The following is a 12,827-nucleotide window of genomic DNA, read 5'->3' on the forward strand; positions in this document are numbered from 1 at the left end:
GTAACGGTCACTATTGCCCAGGAATCTGCCGAGTATCCAAGTTGTTCTCCTCCCGAAAAAAAACAGTAAAGAGGGCATAATTCGATGTTTGTATTCCAGCTTTGTAGATACTAACCATCCGACCAAATATTTACAATTGATGATAAAAAAACATTTTTTTTAACGTGATTCAGTTTTATCCATGTTGTTTTGTTTTGACGATAAAGTGTGTTCCAGCAACATTTTTTTTTTCGAGTGACTTGTAGTCAATTTAACAACGCTTCTTTTCAAGGTTACCAATAATTTGTTAAAAAAGAGGGTTGAACGAGAATTATTACTGAAATATCAAATTGATTGACCACAATGTACACGCGAAAGTTCAAGCTTACATCAATCGATGTGTCCTCTCAAACGCCGAGAAATGACATTGGTTGAAAATTCGCTGTAGACTCTAGAGCACAAGCTGGGAAAAAAGATAGCTTTTTAACCGTCCCTGTGAATGTTGGTGCTTCTGAATGAAGTTTACTCGTAAGCACAAGTAGAACCAACGAGCAATTACTTTTTCTAGCTCAAACTCTACGGCAAAACCTGCGTCGACACGTGTAATCTTTTGTATTTACACAAAAAAAGTTTGAATATAGAAACAAGCTTTTGTTCGATAAGAAACAGAACAATATAGTGTATTTGTAAAAAGTTAAGAAATACCCCCTCCGCCTGATAAGAACTATATTTATTATTTATCTGGCAAATGTAGATATCTATTTCTAGTGATAAATCAAGTCATTTTATCACTTTTGGTTCAAGATCTTAGTTCTTGTATAAGTTTGTAAGACGACATTTTGCTTGTTATACTTTTCGACAGTCATTTTTAAATGATATTAGAGGGCTTGAACGACAAGAAGCCCTAATATTTCGAGCGAATTTAGCAATCTTTATCGGAGTCATTCGGTTTCCTGGAAATGTATTAATTACTGAGTTTCATCAATGAGGATATGAGTAGCACATTATCTCTAAGAATGACATAGACTTAGTCGATGTTGCATATTGTCGCTTATTTTATTTTTTGCATTCAAAAATACGTTAATAATTCTGTTATGCTTGATTGTGACTCATTTATGAATTGAACAAAAATTAGATACTTTTACAGATTGCTTTCAAAATTCAGCCAGATAATTCGATCAAGAACAGCTCTCTGTTATCAATCAATCTTTCGGCAGTACCCGACAACAACGTGTCTGAATAAATATTTTAAAACAAAAAGAAAATGATTGAAGGCCTTACACTGTTTCGCGCCATTAATTTTCACATTGAATTTACGCACGCAGCCGACATTTAATTTGTGTTCATTATATTTCCAGATCACACACATGCCGTCACACGAGTATCAATCACAGCAGGGCGGGTGCTCGGTTTGGATCGCTTCTGGAATTAACTATCAGCGTAAACACAGCAACTAATGGCGAATTGATCAAAAAGCGATCAGTAGAAAAAATTGATTGCACTCATAGAAACACCTACACGTGATAGAGATTTGCGTGAGGGGGTTGAAAAACAAAAATAAAACATCACGGTCCCAACTACGAGCTCCAATGTGCAGCATTGATTCCGAGCGTGGCGCACACGGCAACAGTGGCTGTAGCGAATTTTTATCCAGCAGGACCACCGTCGCCACCGAATGCATCACTGCCATCGAGCACATCGAGGGTGGCCTGAGGGTGGAAATAATTAATAACGGAAATAGCGGTTGTAGTCCTATCAGCCTAAGCGGGCCGGGAATCATCGGTGAAATCAGTTCTCGTTCGTTTGTCGTCGTCGCTGGTTGTCTGTCATCGAGGGAGGAAGGACACAGCTGGGAATCATGAGAACTCAATCACACCGATCGGAAAGCGACAACAGCCACAACCGCAGCAGCGACAGCGAACATTGCGACAGTTTTCGATACGACGGCATCGGCGGTGGTCGACAGCAGTTCTGCCTGGAGCGATCAATCGCCGTGGTGACATACAGGGTGAAATTGAAAACGGGGAAGAAATAGAAACGTAGCGGCGACCACGAGAGCCTTCACCAACACGACTGTCGTTGTTTCGTGCCGTGCCGTGCAAAACAACGCGCAAACTTCTTTACTGCCAGACCATCGAAACGCCACCACGCTTCAGAGAAGATCCATCTAGTGAGCAACCTGGAATTGGTCCGCGGATCTACCGACACAGTCTGGTGGATGCTGTGGATTTACTAACAACACAAAAAAACATACTCTCTTACTCAAAACAGCGGATGAGACACGGATAACTAGGAAAGCACCTTAGCACTTCGATACAAGTAGCATCTGAATTCGAATGACACCCTAACACCCCTACGGCTTGGGTACTCAACCAAAAAAAAAACTCGTGGTCTCGTAACTTCGTCACGATTATAGTAGATAAACACTTCACTACACCAAGTTCGCGCAAATCGAATCGACAGAATAAAGAAAAAAACAATGCGTATTAGCAGTCGTACTCTCTGCCGATAAGCTGAGATAAGTAGCGTCTTAGCAGTTGTATAGTACACTTAAATTGAACTTAAAATTGATATTGATCATTAATAAACCAATAATAGTATATTACTCGTAAACATTAAAATACAAAGTTTCATAAAAAAAGACACAGTTTACTGCAATTCAATAATAATAATAATAAAATAATAATATCAATAGTACTTTAACAAATTTTCGACAAATTGAATTAATATTGATAAATATAATGGGACAGGAAGTTTAATCCATCTTAATATTAAACAACTAAAACTTCGAGTAATATGTTTGGAAAGCTCAATAATAAACGGTGAATCTTATCAATGAAGAGTAAACATCAACTAATAGCATATTGTTATTAAATCATACCAAAAACAACTCAACACCTAGCTTAGGGTACGAACTAGTGTGAATTTGAACGCGGTACCGACTGAAACGGAAGCAGCACTCCGTAGGACACCAAGTCGGAACAAAAAAAAAAAAATCAGTATTATAACTCGATAGCACCTAGGCACAAGAGGATTTAAAGGAACAATCACCAACTACCGTCGACACTGCAAAAACAACAAACAAAAAACCGTGTGCTGCAGGCAAAAGCAATAACACGAACACGACGCCTAACGTCGATCACGGGAACGCGAACCGCCAGTTGATTCGTTCAACGTTGGCGTTTATCCTGTCGTCGTCGTCGTCATCACCGCCATCATCATCGTCATCACCATCAACGCCATCACAGACATCATCGTAGCTACCACCACCACGGTCGTCATCAGCGGCAACGAGAACGCGGTGGCCGGGTCAGAATGAACCAGAAGATCCTGGTGATCGTGATCAAGATGATCAAGATGATCTCCAAGATCATCATGCTGAGCCGATATCACAACTTTCGGTGCTACAAGCAGCTGCGGCTGTACAAGTGGATCATCGTGTTGATGCTGATAGCCAATTCGGCGATGGGTGAGTACATTTTTTTTTTGATTAATTTTTGAACAGCGGGGTTCGGGCAGAAACCACCTTCTTTCAGCGGAGTTTCCCTGCGCGAAAACTCGTTGACTGTGAATGATGCTTGCGAATCAGGTATCTGCTTATGTTTCAATTACCGTAATTAGTTTGAGCTCTTCAGCTGTGCTCAAATTTGTCCTCCTCCTCCACTTTCTTGGGTTGAACTCAAACATAGCCGTGCAAACGGGTGGGAAAAGAGTTGGAGTACTGAGGGTTTGAAGTGCTCCAAAAAGGAGGAAGAAATCGGCATTTGATGAAAAATTTATCAAGACATAGCGGTAAAGCTCTTCTTTTTAACAGGATTTTGACATTAGCAACAATCAACAATAATTTCCGCGGCTGAGAAGTTTGTTTAGATTGTTTTTTTTTTGACGTGGGACTACGTCTTTGTTTACTATACTGGGATGCATTCTGTAAAATTAGAAATGAAACTGGCAAATGTTGCGTCAGATTTCAAACGTTAATAACAGCATAACCACATGATGGATAACAATAACCAATATATTGTTGAATAGATAAAACGTATAACAATTTTGTAATATGCTAGTTATCACTCTAATTTCATTGCTAAGCCATAAAATTGATAAAAAGTTTCAATGAAAAATTTACGCGAACAATGAACCAATTACATGCGAGCATTCCTAGCACAGACGACGGGAATGGACACCATCCGTTCCTTGTGATATTCTTTGTATCAATATCGAAATAAAAATTGACAGGGTCTCCCCGTCCCAATAGGTCAATTTATTTTTGCTTTCATGAGCTTAGACTAATATGATGTCTCGAAGGTAAAAGTTTCCCAAAAAGTTTAAAACAATCCCCATGCTTGAACAATTTCTAAACCTGCTTTCAAAACCTAATAAAAACTGATGTCTTGAAAGAAAATATGCCGGTAAAAGCAACAGTACCAGTGGAGTAAAGAGCCGCAGGTCTCTCGTCGTCTATGATTGTAGCGGTACTCTTCTATGCGTACATTTCAGCGGTACACTTCTATTCGTACTGTAGCGGTATTATTCGTACTGCAGTGGTACTATTCGTATTGCAGTGGTACACTTTTGTTCGTACATGTTCGTGTGCAATCGAGGAAAAACTGCAATGCTGATGGTGATTGAAAGTTTATCTCATAAACATGATTACCATAAATTACTCAACAAGAATTGTAAATTTTAGCAACGGATATTTATTTAATTTTATCTTCGATATTCACTAAATAATCGTGACTGAATAGTATCGAAAGAGTGAATTCCCAAATATACCAAATATTCATAGAAGAGTAAGTGCTTGCGAATTTTTGGTTTATTTACTAAGATTCATTCAGAATCTTTTTTTACATTTCAAAATTGTTAGATGATATATTATTATTCTAAACTATACCATATTAAACGTATATATTTTTTTCATTTGCCTACAACTACATTCACTGTATTCGTAATACAGTGAATGTAGTTGTAGGCAAATGAAAAAAATTGTCAAGCAAAAAACAAAAATGGAATTGTTGATTGTTACGATTTTTTGCTGGAACTTGTTAATAATTTTGTTTAACATGTCTTCTTATGTTTGCCAGTTAATGAACTTTTGTAAGGGCTCTCATATTATTTTGAAAGTTAGGTCCATATCAAAGATTTGATTTGATCAGAGTTAAATAAGACAAAACGATTCATTATGATAACGTAAGTATTATTGGATTTGGTTTTTGAGGATATAGAGTTAATTCTGACTTTGACGCATTACGAGAAATTCTTGGTGCTTCTTTAACAAGCACGATATGCTTGTGCCTTGTCAAATACATGTTGTTTGCATAAAAAAATACTACAGGCATAATATCGTCAAATATAAACGATATTCTTTCGAGTGTTGTTGAATGTATTTCAAAAATTGATTTCCAGGGGAGGCTGAAAATGAAAATACGTACAGTCTCTGAGCAAACACATTGATTCTGTCTGCAGACTCTGTATATTTTGTAACAAAAAAATCCCCTAATTACAGTGTTTAGTCCCACGTCACCATTTCATACAACCCTAGGGCTGTATACCTTGTAGTATTTCAAATAATTTTTCAATTTTTTTTCAACAATTTGCACGCATTTATCATGATATTTTGAAAATTCTTAAAAGTCGTTTGGATAAACTTCCCACCGAAAGAAAATCCTGCGCATCGCTATTTGTTTTCCGGGAACACCATCAAACCAAGAACCCAATTTTTCACTCAACACTTTCGTGTGGCCTCTGATGAATTGTCACGCAATTGTGCAGTGCTCAGGGTTAAATTGGTAGTGTGCCTTCCGCAAAATAAACTCACTCTCGCCTCACCTTCCACAACTTCGTCATGAGAACCGGAACCTGCGATCACAATCCCGACTCCGGGTTCATTTCTGAAAACCCAGTGCCAGTGTAGAGTGCATACTTTCTTACATACCGAACCGACCACTGACTGTACGGCGCACATTCCCAGGGCTAACGGAAAGTATGGAAAGTATATAGAAATACTTTCGCTTAAATGAAAATTCTGTGGTTCTTTCAACTTTGGCGAGCGCCTTTCGCAGGATCTGTGCAGAGCGTCACCCGATTCTAGGGCGGCCGGTGATTGTTGCATTCACTAGCAGGAGAAATATGCTTGGCTTACTTTCACGAATAACCCTACGATGGTAGAGGAATGGAATCCGTTTGCTTTTTCTCGTGAAGGTTTTCCGCCCGTAGGCAACAACAACTGTACCTTTCCCAGCATGTGTGTGGAAGTATTTGCCTCCGGGGCGGTGTGCTTCGCAGTCGTATGCCCTACGTCGAACGAGGACCGGGAACGGAACGGATGGTGGAAGATTTACTGCTTCCCAGTGTGTATTTCTAATGCTGAGTTCCAGCCCTTGATGCTGCTTTGCGAGGAAAACCATCTTCTAACTAGGAAATAAAGTGAAAATTAAACTGGAGGGTTATAACAATTGTTATTTTGGGGTTTTATGAGACAAACTTCAATTGTTTTTTTTTGCTACCGTAATGATCCATTTTTTTCGTACCCTCCGCCTATTCCACTGCCAACGTAAATTAGTAAACTCGACGAAACTTCAAACAATTAGTCCCGCTACGGGTGATTGATTTCCTGTTCGCCTTCTACGCGTTCTGCGGGTGCCAAGTGTTTTCACATCAACTCATTATGAAGAAGGATTAGTAGCGAAGGATGGCGGAATGCCATAATCTAGTTGTCCCGTAATCAGGCACGGTTACGAGTTTAATTTTGCTCAACATAATTGCGTTTCCTATTGTGGTTCGCCGTCTATTTCTGTAGCGCAAAATCAAACACACCCTGTTTTGCGCTCTTCTGGTGCCGACGACGTGACAAGACAAGACGTGCTGCTGGTGGTGGTGTCAAAATCGCGTGCTTGCTGAAGATGATGATGAAACCAGAAACTGGTCTAATCTTTCAACTCTCCAGCCAGACAGTCGCCAGTAAGTCGGCCAACGAGAAGAGCTTGGCTAGCAGAACCAAAAAGAAAGCAATAATGAAGCTCGACCAAGTCGAAAACTGGGTCATCTTAAACCCTTTTTTTTCGGCGGGACCGGATGAAAATAAAAAATAGAGAGTGAAGCGATTTCTTTGTTCTTCACCTGACCTTTAAACATCGTTAAGTGCGGTGGAAGTATGCTTATTCATTTAAGTATGATCCTCGCTTTTCGACTATGCAGATGTCGAGTGGGATTATTAAAGAAAATAATAGCAAGCAAGTTCTCAAATAGAAAATATTTATTACATGCATTTACATCAAAGAAATAGACCACTTATTTTCGGTTTTTCCCGAAAACTTTCAAATTTAACTGGCGTTCAAATTGGTTCATCCGTGTCTGAATTATAGGCGTTTTTTATTACCGTCGTTAAAAGTAATAAAACAAGCTACAGTCGTTTGAGTGACTCTCCATTTTTCTCCATAAAAAGATGGCAGAAAAAGGAATATCACATCTTGTTCGCATATTGTTTTTTTTTTCTTTATGGGGAAAAAGTTCTAAACAATCGTTGCAATGGTTTCAGTTATGTTATCCCACATCTGCTTCCGCGAGAGCAACGATTTATCGGTAGTTTAGTGGATTTTAAATGGTCGAAGACGCGCCTCGCTCTGTATAGGGCCAAACGAGGCTATGAGGACGGAAATCGTAGGGCAAGTGTGCATTTCCAAGCAACAGAAGGGAATGATTTTGATTGACCATTTTTGATTTGGTTGAAACTTTGCACAGATGTTCCTATAGGCTAACGATGTCATTTGCTGCTCTTAGTTATTTTTTCTATCACTAATGTTTTGTTTGAACATGGGTTTGTGTAAAAATGGTATTTTTGATTGATTTTTTTTTTAGAAATCAAACTACTACAACATTGCCTAAGACATCGCACCATCTCCAAATCTCTCTGGCTTTAAAAAATTGTCATTGATACCATTTTTACACAAACGTTTTTTTTTTGATTTAGTCGTGACTAAAATATACTCATAGCATAAAAAGACGTCTTCAGCTTATAAGAACATCTATGCTATGATTCAGTCGAATAAAAACATAGACAATGAGCGAAATGACGACAAAACGTAGTACAAGTGATCTTTTTCTTGTTGGTGTTGTTGTCGGCGGTTACAAGTAATCCTAAATACACCGGATTGTTTCTTGCGAGTTTGTTTTTACACGCCTTTTTTGCACGGTTTCTCGAAATAACACGGTTTTTCGCACGTTGTTTTTACACGGGACCCATATCCCGCGCTAAAAAATCGGGTGTATGCAAATTCGTTGACCACATCAAGATTCCCTAACCAACACATAGTATATCCTGAGTGAGAATTCCCAGAATCTCAGATTCTCCAAAGCATCCGCAAACCAGCTAAGGCGCATCCGATCTTTCGCAGTTCTGCGGATTCTTTGATATGAAAGGTTTCAAATCCGATGAATTCTCATTACACGATTCTCATTCATGACTACTAGGCAGAGCAGTATTGGGTAGTCAATGTCTTTTTTCACTCAAATAATGAATGTCTTTCTCTCTTTCTTTCACCTTAGATCAAGTCCAAGCTACTTCGCAAATCGATTCTGATCGACCATTTCCGATTTCGCTGAAACTTTGCACAGTTATTTCCAGTTGATAAAGAGGTCATTCTATATTATCTGTTCTTCATATAGACTCACGACCGCTGTTACAAACACCGATGGAAAAAAATCGCTTCTAGCGACTAATGAATACGTATAAACCAAGCCTATGATGCGTTGACATCGTCGTCAGTGTGCGAGTTATTCTTATCCTTCGCACATTTGCAAACAGACCTCCATGGTAGGTGAATAACGAAGATCACAAAAGAGCACCATATGAAAAAAATCGTTACTGGTGCACTTTCTCCGCCTTCCTTCTTACGATGTACTTTTCATCGTGGGAGCACGCAATATATGTTATTCTCTATGTGCACAGCTGAGAATATAAAGTTAGTCGCGTTATGAACAAGTAATGAATAAGAGAAATTGGATCGTAAATATTTACTCAATGATGGGGATTTTTTTTTTTCAAGTAAGAGAGTTCGTGTTTCCCTACTCTCACTCAACTCAACGGGGTTTTTTTTTTGGTGGCAGCTGGTAGGTGCAAGCGCAAGTGCAAATTGCTAGTTGGTTAGAAGCTTTTGTCGGTATAAGGCGTCAAGATGGACAAAGGACTAAGAAAAAATAATGTATCCGAAAAAGTTCGGCAAATGTTTGTGGCGGAGAATGGCAATTTCCGATGCACGACGGTGGAAAATTGTAGCTATCGGCCGAAATTCATTAACGTTACGAACTGCCATCGTAACTTTTTCTCTCTCTCAGTTTGCCATGATCAGACAACAAATATTGAGCTAACCGTTTATAGTGTTTTCATAACAAAAAATGAGATTTCGGAAACATTAACTTAAACAACTTTTTTAACAATTTTAAATTTTGTGTATTGATAATGTAAAGCAATGCCTTGGTGCTACATTCCGTCTTGAAATTTTAACTTCTGTTTAATATACACAGACTTCGCAGCCACCTGTTGAGTGTATAGGACAATTGCGGGGCTAGAGCCACGATCCTTCTGACACTATTAGTTTTCCCCGAGCTGGAGAGAGAGAGAGAGACTTTTTTATTTCAAATAAAGTTGTTCCTTGATCATTGACAAAATTGATTTTTTTGACGTAGAATACGTCTTACGGCAACATATATAGGGGTTCAACTTCAATACAGGGATCCAATTTCGAAAACCGAAAACACGGAGAGCGTCACGAAAATTGTCCAATTTCAAACGTTCTAAGCTCAGTCAGTTTTCAACCGATTCCCGTCATTTTTGCAGCAATCGATTGGAAAATCATTTAAGCAACCGTCCAAATGCAGAAAATTGTAATCTGACTGTTCGAACTATTGTACTATTGAAAATTGTTGAACCTTGTCGAAACGTAAATGTCGACCTTTGATTGGTTGCTTGCTGCCTTTCTCTAAAAAGGACGACAGGATGGAGTACCTAGTTAGCCAGGAATGCACTCGTTGGGCTATATAAGAGACTGCTTCTCCTCAAGCAATCTCAGTTTACTAGCGGCAGGCAGAAGCGGCGGACAGTTGCAGCGATGGCAGTGGGCAAACGCGGCGTGGAGCAGCAGCGGGCAACAGCGGCGGCGGTAGTGGTTAGCTGCAGAGCCTAACTTTTACAGTTCGGCTCCCTTTTGATCTGAGTTGGACCCCACAAGTGGTAATTCAATTCAGATATCGTTGGGTGAATACAGCCAGAAATTAAATGAGACTCGCACCGCCAGGTGGTTTGAGAAGCCACCATCTTCCAGGGTGTATATATATAGGGTGTGTGCACATATATAACGTGTGTGAATATTTATAGCGTGTGTCGCTAGCGTGCGTGGCTAGCTATATAGCGCGTGCATGTCTATAGCGTGCGTGGCTTGCGTGTGCATGGTTATATAGTTTCTGTGCTTGTCTATAGCGTGTCTGTGCATGTCTATAGCACATATGTGCATGTTTATAGCATGCGTGGCTAGCTATATAGCGTGTGTGCATATCTACAGCGTGCGTGGCTAGCTATATAGCATGCGTGACTAGCAGTATAGCGATGAAAATTATCATATATAGTTTCAAATAAATAATCTCATGTTGATTTTACACAGTAAATCATTCAGAACTAAATCAAAAATTTGCCATGTCAAAAAACAATATTCAGTTATCAATAAATGGCATTGACAAACATTATTAACCTCTTTTGACTTCAGCTTAGCCTCAAAGTTTACTGAGTGTATTTTAACATCTATTTGAAGAATGTTTGCGCGCCAGTAAACCTGAATCACATAATTTTTCGCTCAAGTCCTACTATTTGCAGCGATCAGTTTTAAAATTATCTACGCTACTACAAACTGCAGAAAATTGTTCGTATTAAACCTAGGTTATCGGGAATGCACTATTGGCCCTCATCGTAGCCACTGCCTAAATTAAGCTTTCCCAGTGCAACTTGATACAAAAGACAGCCACAAAACAATACAATTTCATTCTTGTTTTGGATATGGCGTCAAGTGAAACTGCTTAGCTGCACATAGCTTCTGCTGTTGTTCTTTGTCGTTACCGGTGCCGTCTGTAGAGGTAAACGTCATCTGGAACAGAGAGACCATTAAATTGATTAACCCTATTGAGTGTATTCCCAAACCTATTGCAAGAAATACATTGACTTAAGACAGGCTGTCGTATTCTAGGTTAACTCTGCGGTCGTGTCTAATAAACAACCTCTTCAACTTTTTCACGATGGGTAATTCCTTACATATAATTAGTTGGTGTTAAGTCAGATTAACATTTTAATATAAACAAATTCTAGATTTACTACTCTTTGAATTTCGGAGTTTTCAAGCTTTTGTGCAATTTTGATGTTACGGGCCCGTTTGATTTATCACTAACAGCATGTTTCTCCTACTTGACCCATTATGGCCAAACAACATCTGTCGTTACAAACCCAACCAACTTTTCAGAAACAAACCCCCTGTGGTTAATGAAAGCAAATAAATATGTTACCAAAATCGAACCATCGAACCGCACTGTGTCAACAGGGTGTGTTACAACTGATTCAATTGTGACGTACGGAGAACTTACAAAACAAATTTCTTCTAAATATGTATTAAGAATTTTTTCCTTACTGTTACAAGTGTATAAAAATTTTAATAACAGTTCGAATATTTCCAAAACAAATAAAAACAAAGGTTCAAACTGTAACTGTTTTCAGTACAGAGCATATAGCTCTGAAACTAACCTTATAATCGTTGTGGCAATGCTTTTCGGTCGGAGGGCTGTTGAATGAGCGCGAAGCCTTTTAAGACCACTATTGTTGGCCCTAACTAGTTTTTCTTGAACTGGTATTCCGCGAACATTCGACTAATTGAATTCAGACCAATCAGGAAAAAAGCTTCGATGACCTTTTTTTTTTCTCTTCACCGATGAGCTTTTTATCATACCAATTGTTTCTCCTCTATATTTTTCGAACTGTTGTGAAGGATAGAAAAAGTTTTAATGATTTGCAAAATATTGCAGATTTTATCAGGTATTAATCAGGCATTAGACGTAAAAAACACTTGCCATATTTTGTTTGGATTTAAGCTGCATAACATTTTTACTAGGGTAAAACTCGCACTTGCAAGCACGACGCAGACTGACTTTGGTCTCGATCACACAGGTCTATAAGAGTTATCAGCATCAGCTGACTCTTCTGTGTGTGATGAGACATTCCTTTCAGTCTATAAATAACGCTTGCACAGCAGTGTGTGTAGTTAGGGATGAGCAATAGAATAAGTCGACAGCGGAATGTGATACGATATAGATTGTGGAACAGTACCACCGTCCCCCGTAGTTTAATTGGTCAAAACACCATGCCGGAGACAGGGAGATTGCGGGTTCAAGTCCCGTCGGGATGCGGTATATTTTTCCAAATCTGTATCATATTTCCAGTTCGCTTATTTTCCGTTCTTTCTCTACTCACATACTGTCTGCTTAATGAACAATTTTAGTCATGAACTGTGCACTTCATGATGTGCACAACTCAAGATGAAGAAACAATCAGCTCAAATCATTTCATTTCCTTCACTGGTTACAAAAGGGCCTATCCAAAAATGTGACTGATGAATGAAATATTTTGTATCAGAAAAACGACTTGTTTGATTGAAATGGTGTCTTCAGCAAAGTTGTAGGGATTAATTTGGGTTTTTGAAAAAAAATATGTAAACTGTAAAAATATTTTTTTTTCTGGGCCAAATATTCCAAATTGTCACAAAATCTAAAATATCTCAAAAAGTACCTTTTTTAAAAATCTAATTTTTTACACATTGAAGACG

General features: G+C 38.7%; 1 protein-coding gene across 3 annotated transcripts in view; it reads left to right on the forward strand.

The window, feature by feature from the left end:
* Positions 1–12,827, forward strand: part of LOC129730225 (neuronal acetylcholine receptor subunit alpha-7-like) — a 365,219-nt gene that overhangs the window by 84,660 nt on the left and 267,732 nt on the right. For all 3 annotated transcript variants that reach the window (XM_055689380.1, XM_055689377.1, XM_055689378.1), the window contains exon 2: positions 1,338–3,448. In XM_055689380.1, coding sequence (XP_055545355.1) covers positions 3,295–3,448 — 154 coding nt within the window. In that variant the 5' untranslated portion in view covers positions 1,338–3,294. The remainder of the gene's footprint in view (positions 1–1,337; positions 3,449–12,827) is intronic.

This window comes from Wyeomyia smithii, chromosome 3 (genome assembly GCF_029784165.1).
Source record: "Wyeomyia smithii strain HCP4-BCI-WySm-NY-G18 chromosome 3, ASM2978416v1, whole genome shotgun sequence".
NCBI classification, from domain to species: Eukaryota; Metazoa; Arthropoda; class Insecta; order Diptera; family Culicidae; genus Wyeomyia; species Wyeomyia smithii.